Source organism: Antechinus flavipes, chromosome 1 (genome assembly GCF_016432865.1).
Source record: "Antechinus flavipes isolate AdamAnt ecotype Samford, QLD, Australia chromosome 1, AdamAnt_v2, whole genome shotgun sequence".
Lineage (NCBI taxonomy): Eukaryota > Metazoa > Chordata > Mammalia > Dasyuromorphia > Dasyuridae > Antechinus > Antechinus flavipes.
Genome location: NC_067398.1, coordinates 589,590,203 through 589,609,745, shown reverse-complemented (window position 1 = coordinate 589,609,745; position 19,543 = coordinate 589,590,203). Strand labels below are relative to the sequence as shown.

The 19,543-nt window shown below is 34.3% G+C and overlaps 1 protein-coding gene across 1 annotated transcript in view; it reads right to left on the bottom strand.

Moving 5' to 3' along the window:
- Nucleotides 1-19,317, bottom strand: part of DCAF13 (DDB1 and CUL4 associated factor 13) — a 30,460-nt gene extending 11,143 nt beyond the window's left edge. Inside the window, exons 1-7 of the mRNA XM_051970966.1 lie at nucleotides 19,145-19,317; nucleotides 14,407-14,606; nucleotides 13,778-13,885; nucleotides 11,601-11,690; nucleotides 10,401-10,556; nucleotides 8,819-8,896; nucleotides 4,546-4,628 (exon numbers count right to left, since the gene is read on the bottom strand). Coding sequence (XP_051826926.1) covers nucleotides 4,546-4,628; nucleotides 8,819-8,896; nucleotides 10,401-10,556; nucleotides 11,601-11,690; nucleotides 13,778-13,885; nucleotides 14,407-14,606; nucleotides 19,145-19,214 — 785 coding nt within the window. The 5' untranslated portion in view covers nucleotides 19,215-19,317. The remainder of the gene's footprint in view (nucleotides 1-4,545; nucleotides 4,629-8,818; nucleotides 8,897-10,400; nucleotides 10,557-11,600; nucleotides 11,691-13,777; nucleotides 13,886-14,406; nucleotides 14,607-19,144) is intronic.
- Between the last annotated feature and the right edge of the window lie 226 nt (nucleotides 19,318-19,543).

The window sequence follows — 19,543 nt, the reverse complement described above, 5'->3', positions numbered from 1 at the left end:
GTCCACTAAAACCTTCAAAACTTTTGCACACAAAATATTTGTCTGTGTTACTGTAACTTCACAACTGTCAGTAGTGCCCAAATACCAAACCTAAGTACCAATGAAATAATCCTTACTAATAGAGAGCTCAAAATTCTACGTATCAAAGTTACTAAAGATCCAAAGGCCCCAGAAACCAGAAAAAGAAGAGTTTATGTTGCTGGGACCTCAGAGCCATGAAAGATTACAGAATGTTTAATATTCTGGAGACAAACAAGACCATCAGTTTTCTTTACTGATTCAGATGAACAAAATTATTTCTTTTCTAATTTGGTATTTCAAAGACTTCATAATGCTTCATTATCATCACTGCTAATATACATAATGTATGTGGGTACAGGGGTATGTGTGTGTTAATAGACACAAAGATATATACTGATTTATTTGTAGAGCACTTTACATCCATTATCCCTAAGACGTCTAGGAGTTAGGAATCACAGTAAACTGGGGCCATCCTATGGCTATCAAATTTCTCCTTCCTATTCTTTTAACCCCTATCAGAGTTGCCTCTGGAACCTGGGTAAAAATGTCCTTGCCCTAACCTGTGCTGCCCCTGGAAAAAAACAGCAATAAATTGATGCTTTTTAAGTACAGAACTCATTTAGAATAGAACAAGTTGGTCATTCTTTACACATGCTCAGTTGCCACTAGGCTCAGATTTTTATCCTGAAAACTCTTTGAATACTGAGAATTGCAAAGTACTTTTCTTTTCTTTTTTTTTTTTAATTTTATTTTATTTAATAATAACTTTGTATTGACAGAATCCATGCCAGGGTAATTTTTTACAACATTATCCCTGGCACTCGCTTATGTTTCGTTTTTTCCCCTTCCTCCCTCCACCCCCCCCCCCCCAAGATGGCAAGCAGTCCTATATATGTTAAATATGTTGCAGTATATCCTAGATACAGTACATATTTGCAGAACCAAACAGTTCTTGGACCATCAAAGTACTTTTCTTAAAACACAAGTCTATGGCATCCCCCTACTCAATAAATTCTAATGACTCCATATTATCTCCAGAATCAAGGTTTAAATCTTACTTGGCATTTAAAGCCCTTTGTAATCTATCCCCTTTCTACTCTATCAGTCTCATTATACTTCATACTTCATCCTCTTATACATACTCTACAAACCAAATACTGAGGTTTGGTTTTTTGTTTGTTTGTTTTTCTGTTCTTTACATATAACACTCCTCTATTAACTATGACTCTTCCTTCTCACCTATCTCTGGCTTTCTTCAAAATTCAGATGTTTTTTCCTTCTTCCTAAGGTCTTTCCCCTTTGTCCTCCGCTGTTCTACTCCCAATGCCCTTCTTCTTATAGTATCTTCTATTTATACTTTATACTTCTTGTATGTATACAGTAATTTGCATGTTGCTTCCTTCAAGCACCTTAAGAACAAATTTTTTTCTTTTATTTCCCTTGCCTCCCAGTGATTTTTAGTTGAGTGTCTGGCATATAGAAATGGCTTAATAAATGCTTACTGAGTGATTCAACTGTTAATCCTTCCTTTCCTCCCAACAAGGAAAATAAACATGGTGCTTTGAAAAACAAAGATTCTTGCCAAAGAAACAGATCAGTAACAACACTCTATAGTAAGGTTTAAGAAATTTGGCCAGCAATTACTTCTTTTACTGCTTTTGATGGGATCAATGGTTTTTAATTTCAAGCATCAATTCAGACTACAATTGCTTAATGAATCTGGTTTCTTATTGTTGAGTTAACCTTATTCATTCTGAAATTGTTCCATTTGCTGGAACTCAGAAGACATTCAAAACATTCTGACAATTTTATACTATTTAGCTAAGCTAGAACCTTGATTTAGTCTTTCTCAAGCTTTAGAACAACACACATTTTAACTTCCATCTCTCTATAGTTAGTTAAGTTAATGCAACTAGGATCTATATTTACAAAATCTCTCAAATTAAAAGATATAAAACTTTTAGGATTGTAAATTTCTAATGGACAAAACAAAGTGATGAAACGACATCCACTTTTCTAATAAGCTTTTCCCCTCATATCCAGTCAAACTGGACTACTAATAGATCCCTAACCCTATCCTGACTCCATACAACTGTCCTTCTAATCTCTATCACATTTGGAAGGTATTGTTCACCACTTCTTTATCTAACATACTTCCAACAAAATCCAACTTATATATCACCTATTCATTAGACCTTATTCTGATTTTTCTGATCTCCCTTCTCTTCAGCCACAGTCTCTATACCTTGTGCCCCACACCAAAGACTATGCCTTGGAGGGATTTTCTCAGGCCCTTTCTCTGCTTGGTAACTATCTATTCCAGACCACTATCTCTGGAAATCCAAGGATGTGCTTTACTTCACCTCCACCACTAATTTCTATAACTATGATAAAAAAAAATCTACTTTTTTTTTTTCAGAATAAGTACCCCCTCCCAGGCCACTAACCTCGTATGGACTGTACTGTGATCATGATAAGAATATAAGCTTTTTCATTGCAGCATTGTTTTTGCTTTTGTATTTGTCCCCAATGCTTAAACTGCTTAGCACGCCAGTAAAGTGCTCAACAAATGCTTTTTCATTCACTTATATTCCTAGCTAGGGAGAATCCTCCCTGATAAGCCATAATATCTGTCTAGATGTAAATAAGAGTACAATCCTATGAACTTCATATATCCTACTTGCATTATATATGTGTGTGTGTGTGTGTGTGTGTGTGATTTCCTACGTGATGGTAAATGCTTGGAGGGCAGTAATTACATCCCTTCATGTTTATATAACCAATTCCTAACAAAATGCATCATGAAAAATGGGCATTTAATATGTTCTTCCAAATAAACTAGGGCTTAGCCAACATCAATTAGAAAAAGGCTAAATAAATTTGTGGTACATGATATGCTCTAGGAAATAACAAATATGATACAAAAGAGAAGTATAGAAAGACACAATTTGATACAGAGTAAAACTAGAAGATGTATACAATGAAAGCAATGTAAATTGAAAGAACAGCCTCAGAACAATCAAAAGTAAATGCTGAAAAATTATAAAGATGAAGAATGGCCCCAAAGAGATATAAAGATGCCTTCATCCCATACACACTGCAGAAGTGAGAGAGGCAATGCTAAAACCACACTGCACTGTTTTCAGATTGACACTATTTGTTGATATTTTTACTCTTTTTTCCCCCTTAAAATTTTTTTTGTAACCATTCCCCAATTGATAAATGATCAAAGGATATGAACAATTTTCAAATGAAGAAATTAAAGCCATTTCTAATCATGAAAAAAAATGCTCTAAATCACTACTGATTACAGAAATGCAAGTTAAGACAACTACGAAATACCATTTCACACTTCAGATTGGCCAAGATGACAGGAAAAGATAATGATGAATGTTAGAGGGAATATGGGAAAACTAAGATATTAACACATTGTTGGTAGAGTTGTTAAATGGTCCAACCATCCTGGAGAGCAATTTGGAATTATGCCCCAAAGGCTATAAAACTGCATACCCTTTGATCTAGCAGTCTCACTACTGAGTCTGTGTCTCAAAAAGATCATCTAAAGGGGAAAAGGACCCACATGTGCAAAAATATTTGTAGCAGTCCTTTTTGTGGTAGCAAGGAACTGGAAATTGAGTACATGTTCCTTAGTTGAGGAATGACTAAATTATTATATATGAATGTAATAGAATATTATTGTTCAATAAAAAATGATGCGTGGACTGATTTCAGAAAAACCTGGAAAGACTTACATGAATTGATGCTAAGTAAAGTGAGCAGAACCAAGAAAATATTGTACTCAGTAACAAGATTATGTGATGATCAACTGTAATATACTTGGCTCTTTTCAACAATGAGGCGATTCAAGAAAATTTCAATAGAATTATAATGGAAAGTGCCATCCATATCCAGAAAGAGAATAATGAAGACTAAATGTGGATCAAAACATAGTATTTTCACCTTTTTGTTGTTTGTTTGATGATGTGTTGGATTTTTTTTTTTCTTTCTCGTGTTTTTTTCCCTTTTGATGTTTTTTGGGGTTTTTTTTGGTGCAGCATGACAAATATTGAAATATGTTTAGAAGAACTGCACACATTTAACTTATATTGGATTGCTTGATGTCTTGGGGAGAGAAGATGGGGAAGGAAGAGAAAACTTTGGAATATTAGGATTTGTGAAGATGAATGTTGAAAACTATCTTTACATGTAGTTGGGAAAAATAAAATATTAAAATTTGGGGGGGGGGAAGAAGAGAGATATTGGGAGAAATTATAACATAGGAAACAAAAGATAGCAGTAACAATTTAAAAGAAAACATTTTCAATCAATGATAAAATAGATTTTAACCAGACCACATTTTTAAAATTTAAGTAGAATTACTATGACCATAAAAACTTTTTTTTTTAAAGCTGCAAGGCAAGTGGAGTTAAGTGACTTGTCCAGGGTCACACAGACTATGAAAACATTTTAAGAAAAATTAAATGGTGGGAATAAACAATATTTAAGAATAGAAAAACTACTCACTTATAATCTTCATTTGCTGCAGTAAAAACAAAAGCTTCCATTGGATTCCAACAAATTGTATTTGTCCTCATATCCAAGATGACCTAAGAAGGAAATACACATACTAATCTGTTACCAGGAACAGTAAGTAATTATTTCTAAAATAAATATATTGCCTATTCAAAAATCTTAATTTAGCCTCAGCACTTGTGCCTTAATACTATATTGAATTAGGAAGAAGGTCAAGGGAACAGCTGGGACAGAGGAGAAGGAAATGTAACAGCAACAGCCAAGTAGTCAAAGGAATACAAAGGATCTCTGTTCACACATCAGAAATGTTTCACCCAATGTATTTAAGCATGGAGAATCAAGGCCTCAACTATTAATGTTTAAAAGCAAATAAAAGATTGTCTTTACAATACAAGGGAAATGAAAAGGAGAGATATAGGACCTTATTGTAATGGAGAAATATGGCTGTAAAAATAAATTGTTGGGTATCTCTTTGTATCCATTAATGCAGCATTTGACTTATCCTTTCAGTATTCTGCATTTGACCTTACTGTGGAGCTATTCAACAGTCAGGAACTTTTTTTTTTTTTTTTTTAGCTATCTACAATTTGGCTTCTGACTTCATTATTCAAATGAAACTGCTTTCTTTAAAGTTTTTAATTAATGGGTTCTTTTTCCCTTTTTTTCCTTAAATTTATTTAAATTTTTTAAAAAATATTTTGAGGTCCAAATTCTCTCCCTCTCTCTATCCCCTCCTCTGTCTACTGAGAAGGTAAGCTAATATATCAATATATGAGAAATCAACAAAACAATGATCTCTTAATTACCCAATGTAATGCCCTCTTCTTAATCCTTTTACTCACTGGCCTTTCTGTAGTCTATGATACTTTGAATCACTCATCTCCTTGAAATACTCTTCTCTTTGACACTCTTTTTTCTAAATGTGTAATTGTTCTTTCTCAATTTTCCTTCCACCTTTGACAGCCCCTTCTATGATTTGTTCAATTTTTACCCAGATCACACCCATTAACTTTGGGTGTCCCATTAGGCTCTGTTCTTGACCCTCTAAATAACTTTATTTGGTAACCTCCTCAACTTCCCATAGATTCAATTACCCTATGCAGATGATTCTCAGATTTACCTTATGCAGCCTTGACCTTTCTCCTGACTTGCAGTCTCCCAACTCCAGTAGGCTTTTAAATAACTCAGATACCCTAGAGACATACTAACATGCCCCAAATTAAATTCACTGCCTTTCTCCCTTGCAAGCCCCCTTAGGTATCACCATCTTATCCTCTAGTCCCATCCAGGTCCACAATGTACTCCTCTAAACCTCACTCTTTCTTTATTCCCCATATCTAGTCTACTGTTATGTCCTGTCAATTCTTCTCACATATCCATTATACTGCCCCTTCTTTCTTTCGATACTGCCAACGTCCTCTTCCAAGGCTTTAACACTTCACACCCAGACCAATTTTAAACACTTTTTGGTTGGTCTCTTTTGCTTCAAGTCTTCCCCCACTTAGCTATCAAAATGATGTTTCTAAAAGCAAAAGTCAGATCATGTCACACCTTCATTCAATAAACTTTGTGGCCCCTTAACACCTGATATCAAATAAAAAGTCCTATTTTGCTTTTAAAGTCTAAAATAATCTGGCACTCTCCTACTTTTCTATTCTTACACTTTACTTACCTTTAGATAGTTTTTGATCCAGTGACACTGTTCTCCTTGTTGTTCCTTGTATAAGATCTAACTCCTTATCATAACTCCATACATTTTCAGCAGCTGTCCACCTAGCCTGCAAATCTCTCATCTCCACATCCTGACTTCCCTAGTTTTTTCCAAAACCCAGCTAAAATTTCACCTTCTATAAGAAAGGTTTTACAGTTTCCCTCAATAATAATGCCTTTCCTCTGTGATTTATCCCATATTTATCTTGAAAATGTCTTATCTTTAAGGAGTTATTTGCATGTTGCCTCCCCTATTAAATTGTGAACTTCTTGAGAATAGGAATTGGATTTGCTTTTACTTGTAGCTCTAACACTTAGCATAGTATTTGACACACAACAGGTGTTTAACAAATGTTTACTTGCTTTCCTTGAAAGGAGTGTATGTTGCAAGGAAGAAAATGAAGCAAGGAATACTGAGGAAAGGTCAACTGAGTAAGAAAAAAAAACCTGAATGCTAAGTTACAGAGCTAGCATTTGATCCTGTAAGCAATGGAGTCTCTGAAAGATTCTGAACAAGGAAAATAAATAAACCCATTTACAACAGGATTAATCATCCAAGTCTGTCCAAAGTTATCATTATAAACTTTAGTAATTGTCAAGCTCTGTAAACCACAAATCTTAATCAGAGGATTGGACTCCAAGCAGTTCCATAAAATAAAAACATTAAAAAAAAAGTTCTATTACTACTTAATTCATATGCCCATAATATTGAAATAATCCTGTATAGATGATTTCAAGGAGGCCTGGAGAGACTTATATGAACTGATGTAAGTGAAATGAGCAGAACTAGGAGATCATTATACACGGTAACAAGAAGATTATGAGAGGATCAATTCTGATGGATGTGGCTCTTTTCCAACAATGAGATGACTCAGGCCAATTCTAATGGACTTGTGGTGGAGAGAGCCATCTACACTCAGAGGATCAATACATAGCATTTTCATTCTTTTTGTTGTGTTTGCTTGAATTTTATTTTCTCTCTCTTTAACTTTCTGATATGATTTTTCTTGCAGCAAGAGAATTGTATAAATATGTATGCTTATATTGGGATTTAACATATATTTTTTACCATGTTTAACATACTTGGATTACATGCTACCTAGGGAAGGCAATGGGGGGAAGGAGGGGGAAATGGGAACACAAGTTTTTGCAAGGATCAATGCTGAAAATTATCCTTGCATATGTTTTGAAAATAAAAAACTTCAATAAAAGAAAGAATTCTGTACTCTATATGGGATCAAGCAATTACCACTATGGAGGGAGTTTAGAAAAAGCACTGAGTCAAGAGACAAGTTTTAATCCCACCTTTGCCACTGACTGACTGACTACCTGCTTGACCTTGGCGATGTCATAAGATCTATGGGCTTATTCTTCATGTGTTACATGAGGAGACTGGACTAGACAGCTTCTGTGGTCCCTTCCTCCCTATAATGCAGTGTCAGCTCAAACATATTCACTCCAAAAACTTCAAAGTAAGACTTCAAAAATGGAAATGAGGCAAAGATACACTGAATTTATCAGAAAGCACCTCAACACAATTTAGGCCCTGTAATTTTCTAAGGTGGCTCTAAAGTTAAGCTAAGCAATACTTGAAGGTATGAAAAAGATACGTGCTAATTTCTCCATAGTATCTAGGATCTCTACAGACTTATAACTAGTTTTAAACATTGAACATCTAGCACCAAAATGAGAAAACACAAAACACCACTCCAGCCAGGCCAAGGCTGACTAATTTGGCTCCTCAAAAATCAGACAGCTTCAGGGTTTTAGTTACTGATACAATTCAGGTATCAAATATTTTAAAATATTAGGATTTGAGTTTTGAATGTAACTAAAAACTAAAAGCATTTTAAAGGATCTGATAAGAAAAAAGAAGTACCTGATCAATCTTGCTATTATTTAGTTGTTTTAGTCAAGTCTGACGCACAGACCACTTAGGATTTTCTTGACAAGGATACTGGAGTGAATGGCCATTTCCTTCTCTAGTTCATATTACAGATGAGTAAACTGAGGCAAATAGGATACCCAAAGTCACAAAGCTAGTAAATGTCTGAAGCCACATTTGAACTCACAAAGATAAGTCTTCCTGACTCCAGGCCCCACACTCTAACCACTGTGCTCCATAGCTGTCCAATGCCCACATTCCAACTTCACAGGAAATACATTTATCTAGCAATTAATAAGCAATATGAGAAATCTTACAAAAATTAGAGTACCAAATATAAATCTATATTACCATGTATTTGTTCCAGACCAATAAAGTACTTAAGTAAGTGAACACTCTCTTCCACTTTATCATTCTCCTAACTTAGCATAAGTCAAAATACAGGTTTGGCAACAACTTCAAACATACATGCTTCATCTGATTACAAATGTTTTAGATACAGTGAAAAAGCTAAGTACAAACAGTTCTGATGAAGTTCTTTTTGTAGAATTATTTAAACTTTAAATTCTGAAAAAAAAAAACCCAAAAATTTGATTCTTTTTTAACATTGTGACCTACACACAGAAACACATTAACAAATGCAAAGAAGGAAAGAAAATAGAAACTCACCTTTTTCAAAGGAGTTGCTTGCCTCATATCATATAGCACTATATTTCTGTCAGAAGCACAACTTCCCAAGATATTGATCTAAAAATAAGTATGACAACATGTTCAAAATTAATTTAGTAGCAAACTCTAAATATTAGATAATTCTATAATTACATTTAATTTATTTTTTTTATTATGAGTTATTTAATCAAAGAGTGTCCATATATTTTCCCAAAAATCTTAGTGCTATTTTAAGGTTGGATAGTCAATCTATTTTTTTTTTTTTTTTTTTTTAGGCAATTGGGGTTAAGTGACTTGCCCAGGGTCACACAGCTAGACAGTGTCTGAGACCAGATTTGAACTCAGGTCCTCCTGACTTCAGGGCTGGTGCTTTATCCACTGCGCCACCTAGCTGCCCCGGATAGTCAATCTATTAAAGTTTAAGACTGCACTAAGACTTTTGAAACACTTCATATATGCTTCTAAATGATAGATATCATAAATTTAGTGTATTCTTTATAATGCTTACTCCATGAGAATGAGTGTGGATCCAACACTCCCCTCATGCCAACATTTTCTAATGCCATTCTTCCTTACTTTTGTTGTCTACAACTCTTGACTTCTGTCTACTACTAACAACTTATACAAGGTCTAATGCTTAATATAGACTCCAGAATTTTTTAACATAGGATCATTACTTTCCTAGTTGCTAAATATAAGATACATAATCATGTAAGAAGAATCATTTAAGAGGAAAAGAGTGGGAAAGGTTGTAGTCCACATTGACAGAAGAAAAACTTACTGACTATTTCATTTTTAAGGATTAATAAATCCACCACTGAACAAAAAGAAATTTTGTTGAGTTCTCAAGCTGTTTGACTGCTGCTTTAAAACTGGCCAGTGGATTTGCCATACAAATTAACCAGGGAGAAGGGGGGAAAACACACACACACACACACACACACACACACACACACACATCCACGTCTACTCCTTAGGATATGGAGAAATAGATTATATCATTTTGTACTATAGTATCAAATATTGTATTATACTATAGTTTTATATGCTATAGTAACTGTAAGTTATTGTACATTATAGTAATATATTACTGCATTTTATTGTATGATTATATATTATTATTATATATTATAGCAGTAATTCTAGTCACCTTATTTTTTACATTAATATATTCTGAAATATTAGCATATGTATTATTCTCATAATAATTCTTGAGGTAGGTAAGATAGTTATCATCATTCAAAGATAAAAAAACTTAATTTGAATTAGAAACTTAAGAACATCAAGATTCAGATAAATGACATCAAAACTTTACCAAAAAAAAAAAAAAAAAAAAGATAGCTGGATGGTGCAGTGTACTAGTCTGAAGGCAGGAGGACTTGGAGTTCAAATCCAGCCTTAGACATTTAACACTTACTAGCTGTGTGACCCTGGTCAAATCAGTTAACCTCCAATTGCCTCACCAACACATTCCTCTCCCAAAAACAAAACTTTAGAAAAAGGTCTCAACCACACAGCATAAAATAACCATCTATATTTGAAAACAAACTATTTAGAGCAAAAAATTTAAAAAGAACATTACCTCAATTGGGTTAAATTTAACACTGCTTATACTGTCAAGGCCCCAAGTCATTGAACAAATAGGACTGGTTCTTTGTTCATCCCAGATGTCCACCTGTTGCCCACATGTAGCAAAAATATCTTTGTTCCAATGATGATCGATTCCTGTATACACTGTCTTTAAAAGCAAATAAGCTGTTATAGAAATAATCTTAATGAGGTCAAATATTTTTACTTTCAGTATATTTACCTATCTTCTATGTTTACAAAAAAGTCCCATTACTAAATTAGAAAAGCTTAATGAAGCATTGACATGAAGAAAAAAGTATCCTTACTCCACATTTACCTAACAAAAATAATCATTTTTGGTTCTTAAACAGTGTTGTCTAACCTATATCAAAATGGTGGAGGAAGAAGGGACACTACTTTATTTTGTTCCCTTAGACTAGTAAGCTCAGATATTAGAGGATGTTAATTGGGAAACTGAATTTAGACAAAAATCAGGCTCAAATTTACTTTTACAACACATGAAGAAATGTTTTAGACTATATAATGTAAACTAAACTGCAGAGGAAGTATTTAGTCACCTTTAAAGCACAATATTCTTTTGCTACTCATATGTACATAATAACAAAGTCACACTCTTTACTATCCATTAAGGTATGTTTTCCATCTTGATGACTATAAAAATAACTGATACCTATATAATAATACTAAATGTTAATAGAACATTTGAAAATCAAGTAAGTTATTTTGTGAAAGCAATGTTTTACCACCAATAAATATTATCCCTATCATATTTTCTCTATCAAGACTACTCATTCTTTCTCAAAATGTGGCAGAACTCATACTTACGCCAAGGACAGTGGCAAAACACCATGTGATAAAAAGCTATAGCCTAAAGACCTATTTCAATATTATTACTTAAAAAAAACAACTGGTTTTTGTTTTAATGGTATCTACTATAGTAACATTTAACACTGGAAGAACTGGAATTTAAGAGGATTTGAAAGGATCAACCTGTGTCAATTGGCAGAGTGCATTGTTTGTTTGTTTGTTTTTTTAACTCATAAAGCACAACAAATAGTAATAACAGAATGAAAATTTTTATTTCAAAGCAAAATCCTATTATTTTTGGTCAGTCGATATACTTGGTCCTTCTAGTGTTAATCTAAAATATCAAACAGTAAAAATTTTATAAATGAAAGATTTATTTTGGTACCTTTCCTAGTATCGTATGTAAAGGTTCCTCCTCTTCTCCATATTCTGGTCCATCCATTTTCCACTGCTTCACAGTCTTGTCATCACCAATCTATAAATGATTTAGAGTATTCTAAGTTAAAAAGACTTGGTGTACTTCAAATTATTTGTATCTTGAATTTAAAAAAAATAGAGCATATGTCTCAAATTTAACTGAAATCTCTTTCAAGCTATTTTCCAGAGAGGTAGTTTGACATAGTGAATAGAAAGCTAATTTGGGAGTTGGATACACCTGTTGTTCAAGTCTTACTAGACACATATTAGCTGCATGGCCATAGATAAATCACTTAAAAGTCTGCTAGATAAATCACTTAAAGTCTGCTCTCAACACCCCTAGACAGCGTTCTAAGTTACACAGAACTTGTTGATATGCATTAGTGTAGTTAATTTCAATATCAGGAGTTCTCTATATTGATGAAATGACAAATTTGGATCAAGGAGAAAAAAAGTATTGGGGAGATCTTCAAATCTTCAATATTAACTCTGTGATTCTAATTTCCTAGAGTAAATTAGTACTCCTTGAAAACTTGCATTGACTTTTTTTTGAAGGACCAAAATATACATTAAATAACATTAAATGTAATAAATAACAATAAATAAATAAATTAAATAACCAGTATATATTAAATACAACCTTGAAGACTAAAAGCATACAGAAAGGAGCTCAGATCCATAGCTGCTAAGGAAGTTGCACAAAGGAGAATAAAGATTAAACAGGCTAAGATGAGAAGGAATATAGCAGATTTAATGGGATAACCTATATATTAGGAATTATAAAGTACCTAGAATTCTATACCCTTAACCCTCTCCTGCTTCTCAAACATCAAGGTGCACAAGGCTCTCCTTTAGAGAAATGGAGAATAGACAAAACAATAAATACTAAGCACAAATTCTGAATGTCTAAAGTATGGCATAATTGACAAAGTGAGGACCTTTGAAAGATCTAAATTTGAATCTCATCTCAGATCTTTAGTAGCTTTGCGACCCTTGAAGAGAATACTCATAAAACCTACTTCAAAGAGTTATTGGAAAAGTTATCTGCAATCTATTATTAGCAATTAAAATTATGCTCAGAGAATTAACAGCTTGTGTGTCTTCAAATACACAAAATGTAAATATTTTTCCCTTAATAGGAAATTACTTTGTAAATACTATTTTGCTTAGAAAGACAATAAGCAGGAATAATTTCATTTTTGTCTTTATATCTTACTAGCTCTTAAAAGAGTACCTGGTTTATAGGACATGAATACCAAACCCAGACCACTATTTCATCAGGACCCCGTCATGAACCATTTCATGAACCAGCTCAATTCCTATTTCTAGCTTTGTTTTATATATTATCTTCTCTATTAGAATATAAATTTTTAAAGAGTTGAGAATCTCATTTGCAACTCTCTATCCAGAAGCTAAAAATATGTTCAGTGAATGTGTCTTGAAACTATAAAAAGCAATTCACATTTCTCCTCATAAGATTACAATTAATATGTACTGTGTTCATTTCTATGTACTCTGCTATTCTAGTTGTTTTTCAATTTGCATTATTTCCTAAATATTTTTACATATGCTCACATCTTATTTTAATTGCATTATAACATTCTACTATAATAACATCCCACAAGTTCTTTAGTGATCACTCTCTGCTAAGCATTTAGATTGCCTCTATCTTCAAACAGAGAGCTTTTCTGTCCTTGCCTAGTATATTAAAACAAGCTGTTGCTAATACTGTGCTTTAAAGTTTTCAGTGTTTTCAATTCCAACAACCCTGAAAAACAGGTAGGGCAGATATTATTGTTAGTCCTATTGAAAGAAGTCTCATAAGAGACATGGATTCTCTCAATTGATAATGAATAAAGAGAAATCAGGTTATAAATTATTTATCATATGAATATATATATATTTATTTTTCTCTCGAGAATTTTTTCTTTTTTAAGAAACAGCCAATAGTTACAAAAATAATTATCATTTATATATATATATATATAGTTTTTCTCCTTCATTTTCTGAAAACTCTAAGGAAGGCTAAATTATTATGAACACCATTAAATGGAAACATTGACCAAGAATACACATCCATTCTAGGTAGTTCCATACTGGCATGCTAGAGAACACAGGTAAAAAAAAAAAGCATTAATACCTTACCGTAAAGAAAGAAGTTCCAGAGAAGTGGGTACACATTCCTCGTACAAAACCTTCATGTGCTTGCAATGTACGGACACATTCTCGTTTAGTCAAGTTCCAAATTCTAACCTATGACAAACCACATCAAGATAGTCCTATTAAGCATAAAATATTCAAGAAAAGAACTACATTTCATGAAAAAAATAAATTGCAAGTGCAATGTATCACTATTAAAATTATAAAAATAGAGTCCTTTACAGAGAAACATGATTTTAAATCAAGCAGAAAAGATTCAGTTTGTGAAATAGTTTGTTGTTTACAGCATTTCAAGGCATTTTTCTTACTAGAGATAGTAATGACATTCAAATAAACGTCTTCTATAATAACACTTAACTAGCAATATTTTAATTTACCACTTACTTAACTACTACTTCTACACTGTGCATCTGGAAGGTTTTACAAAGTGTATTTGCAACTTTTTTATAGCTTAACAGATATAGCTTCACTATGACAAGTTGAAAACATCTTTCAATTAAAAAAATAGGGCATTAAAACATATGAACAAAAGGCATAGCTTATACAAAGAGGAACTTCTAAAGAAAATTATTTTTAGAATAATGTTTTTTATTAATTTTCAAAGCCACACTTGCCTCTCCATCACAGGCTCCAGAAAGCACAGTAGACAAGCTTTTTGGATGTTTTGCCATGCAATTTACTCCATCTCGATGGCCATCCAGGGAAGCAAGGAATGGTTTTGCAAATACTCGTTCCAATTTGACAGCATTTAGAGCTCTTGTATATTCTCGTGGAACTTCAAAAGGATGCAATGCAGGATCATAGTTTCTTGGAACTGAAGAATAATGACCATTAATAGTTTGTTACATTCTTTTATAGAGAAAATTACACCTACTATTTCTTGTGATGCTCCTCATTGACTCATTTTACTTTCTAATAAATTTTTTTAAAGAATCTACTGTATACCCAGTACTATGCTAAACACTATGGGGAAAAAAAAGGAAAGCGCTATCATACATGGTATTTGTCCTTAAGGAATTTACTGTAAAATAAAATGTTTAATAAAGATATGTGAAATAAGTCACTTTGCTTCTCTACAACTCTACCATAAGCCAAGGCAGGTGTGCCATGTGTAGTTAAAAAATTTTAAAAAGGCACACAACCAAGAGTTCAAAGTACAAGTGCTTGTCCATACCCTGCTATAAATTAATAATAAGACCTGAGCAAGACCCAATTTCTGTGGTCTGTTTTCTTAATTATAGTATGGTTTCTATGAGTTCCCTTCTAGCTCTCAAATCAATAATTCTAAGTTCCTTGACAAAAGAAATTGTCTTAGGCTTCTGCTTCCCCAACATTTAGCCCATTTCCCTATTCACAGAAAAATAGGGACTGGACCTGAGATTTCACTGGTATACAGAGTTCCCAATTAGGAAGCTTTTCTCCCAATGCAGGTTGGTACCTTCTCTTCAACTGAATTATTTCAGGGATGTCTAAAACAAGGGCCTGTGAAACAAACTACAGACCAATGGCTAAATGTAGCCGGCAGCCAATTTGTGGCACCTATTTTGGCACACAGAGCTAATAATCATTTCTACCTTTAATGTTTTCTGTGTTTAAGTTGGCTCTCCATTTACTTGTAGGCAAGTATAAGTAACTATTCTTTGTCCACTCCATAAAGCCTCACGGTACTTAGTATATAATAGGACTTTAATAATAATTATTTGTAAATGATTTTACTATACAAAAAAAGACTAAAAAAGTTTAAATGAGAGAAAAGATCATTATCATATGAGAATTACAAAAGGTTTTATAAAGAAGGTAAGTCTTAAATTAGATCTTGAAAAAAAGTATAAGATTTGAATACCATATCATATTCTTAACCAAGTGCCATTGGCACTTATATGGTCAAGAAAATTTATTCGTTGCAGAAACACCATATAATTAAAATATAGTGACAGAATATTTTTCACATTGTCATTTCCTGAACAACAACATTCCTATTCTGCCATCTGTTTATCAGCACTTCCTTTACAAGATGCACAAAAGCTGAGGATAGAGTTGTGAAAATTCATGACCAAAATGAAATTTGGGAGATTATTACATGATTTAAATTATCCACACAAATTCTAAACTTCCCACAAATAAAGAAAAATAAGAACAATCTAGAAACTTCTGTCCTAAAAAGCTATTAATCACAAAAGCTACCAATTAACTACAAATTCTCATTACCACCCACCAGGACTACAGCCTAACAGGTCTTTCCTCTATTTCCATTCAAAACACATTTACTATGGCTCCTTTTTGTGTCAAAGCAGCATGCTAGACTCTAAGACAGAAAGACAAAAAGAGTCTCTATCTAGTCCATTTTTACTACCTTCCCTCTACCATCTACACTTTATGATGTTATCAGGATTACCTTTAAATAATCTTGGTCCATCATTTCTACTCAAAAATCTTCAGTGGTTCTCTTTTGTCTAAGTCATGTTAATAACTCTAAACATTAGCTCAGTGAGCTGTGTGTAGAGTACTAGGCCTAGAGTCAGGAAAATCTGAGTTCAATTCTGACCTCAAACACATACCAGCTATATGACTCTGGGCAAATCACTTAACCCATTTGCCCCAGTTTTCTCATTTGTAAAACGGGGATAATTCTCAAAGTTATAGGGAACAAATGAGATAATAACTGTAAAGCACTTAGTGCCCAGCACATAGTAAGCACTATATAAATGTTAACTATTATTATGATATGTAAGATAGATTAGGGTAGGCAGGTATCAAAGTGGATTAGGTTCTGAGCCTGGAGTTAGGAAGACCTGATCTTAAAACTAGCCTACGATACTTAGTAGCTGTGTGACTCTGGGTACACTGGGTACATCCTCTATCAAATTCAAATTCTACCCATCCTTCAAGTTCTTAGCAATTTAAGCATTTTATTTCATGAAATCATCCTAGTCTCAAATAATCTCTTTATCACCTGAGCCCATGGCATCTATCTTTTAATCCTTCTTTATTGAACCATACATCTAAATGAGTTAATCACTTAGCCCTATTTATCTCAGTTTCCTCATCTGTAAAATGAACTGGAGAAGGAAATGGCAAACCATTCCATAATCTGCCAAGAAAACCCCAAAAGGGTCAAGAATAGTTAAACAAAATCCAACAACAACAAGGTGGTTTGCCTCCCTTAAGACTATAATCATCTGTATTTAGATTTTATACCTCACTGGATTATAAATTCTATTTGAGCAGGGACTACCTTATCAAACTATTTCTAGGTCATAAGATCTATATTGCTACTCCAAGGACTTTACTCAATTTAAATCAATAAGCGTATAAGACCTACTATGTGAGCAATCATAGTACTAGGTCTTGAGTACACAAAACCCAAAAAAGTAAGGAAAAAAAAAGTTCCCAACCTGAAAGAGATTTTATTCTCCTGGAGGAAAAAACATGTATCCATATAATTAATATAAAACATATACATAATAACTACCAAATAATTTAGTGGAGGAAATATGAGGAGGAAAGGTTCCCTGTGATGTAGGAAAGGTAGTTCCAAAAAACCCTAATTAATTAGCCCTTACTATTTACCTATCTTTTCAGTCTCATTGGACATTACCTCCTTTCCCAATCTCTTCAAACTATCTAAACAGCTCAGTTCTTTGTTCCTTTCACTTCTTACACCAACTATCTCCTGTCTTTATGCTGGTCTCATTCCTGAATTGCATTCTACCTTGACTTCTCCTTCAAGAGTTCTTCTCTTTTTAAGATGGAATGAATACAAGCACCATCTTCATAAAGCCTTTCCTGATTCCCCCAACTATTTGCCTCCTCTTTCGGTTTGGAAACTAGCATTTCTCTACTTCATATTTATTTTTATGTATATCTGTGTGTGTGTGCATACATACATGTATATTATCAAATACATACAAATACATAGCACCCACATTTATACATGAGAAACACATTATACATTATACACATATATTAGGCACAATGTGTACATAATATGTGTATTCTTTGTATATATTATAAACTCCAAAAGGGGTCATGAAGACATGATTAACAACAAATGTTTTTTATAAGGAAAAATGAAGAAAAGTATTCCAGGAAAGTGAACATTCTCTGCAAGTGTTATATAGATAGTGCATTCTTAGCCTTAACATTTGTTGAACCTTTGCAATTCTCAAATATACTTGTCAATAAGTGAAAAGAAAAATGTGAATAAAGGACAATCTGAATTTTAAACATTAGTTTCAAACTCTTCCCACCACATTGTCCTGAGCTGACAGCAAAATAGACTGGTCAGCAAAACAGACAGCTTAGGAATGAAGGCAGAAGAGAAAAAAATAGGGATTAAGTAAAGGACTTATACAGTTATTCAATTGGATGGGTCCCTAAAAGAAACTACTTGAGTTTTAAAGTTCCACTCCTCAACCATACAAATGTATAGATCTTCAACTTCAACTTGAGGACAAACACAATTACAATGCCCCAGATGATTAAACGTAAAAGTAGAGGATATGAAGTCTGAATACCCAGTGTTAAAGTCATTACTAGTCCTGAGGCAAAGTTTTTCTTTCTCTGGTTATAAACTATAAATTTCCTGAGGGCAGGAATAGTTATTTTTGTCTTGGCATGCCCCATCATCGGACACTGTCCCTGGCACATAGCAAGATCTTAATGTGTGTGCTCAAAAAAGGGACCTCAGTCTCTTTATCAGAAAAATGAAGGAGCTAGGTGTCTAAGCCAACTGTGTTGGACCTGGAGTCTGAAAGAACCGAGTTCAAATCCAGCCTCAGTTAGTTAATAGCTTTTTTTTTGGCCTTAAAAAGTCACTTAATCTCTTTCTGCCTTAGTTTCTTCATTTGTAAAATGGGGAAATGACAGCATCCACCTCCCAAAGTAGATGAAACAACTAAACAAGATATTTATAATGCTTAGGAAACCTCGAAGTTTTATAAAAACGTTAAGATTATTATCTCTAATGGCTCTTCTCACAGGAACGTTCCGTGCTTCCAAATTAAGGCGCGCACTACTTTCTTCAAATAGTTTATCTTAAAGTGATTTATGGACTTTAAATCCCTCCACAGGAAAGGTTAGGACCCTCCCCCCACAGAGGGCGTGGAACCACGGACGCTCCAATGGACGCCTCACGTGTTCTCCCACTGAGGACAACGAATTCGAGCGAAGAACGTGGAAACTGAGGATAAGAACAAGACCCGGCTCGAGTCACCCCACTTATGGTGGCTCGAGTCCAGCCAACCCTCCTCCTGTAACCCCAGTCCGAGGAGACCGGCAGGAATCCATGTCATGAGAAGGGATCATGGGGCTGTTCAATCCCATCTCTCCCACTCCCAAGAACCCGCTCACCTCTCTGCAGGTCCAGCTTGGTTTCTCGGACATAGTTGTCCGGGTTCCGGCTCAACATTTTCACCTTCATTTTGTAGGCCGGGGTCCACTCTACACCAGCAACTTCTCTGGCACATGCGACTTCCGCCTTCCCTACGAATCGTCCCCGCCACTTCCGATCACGTGACCGAAGCCCGGCGGAAGCCGTCTTTCAATCACTTTCCTATGCTATTCCCCCAGCCCAAGACCTGACGGTTTGTAGTTTCTCCTCTTCCGAAAGCGGAGGCGGGTATTTGAAAGGAGGTGGGATCACTCGGTGTGAGTTTCCCTACCGCGGCTGCGTGACAGGTACCGCCTTCCATCTCGCGCCTCCGGCAAGCACGCTAGCTAGGCAGCTTCCGCCGCGCCCCTTCCCCCGCC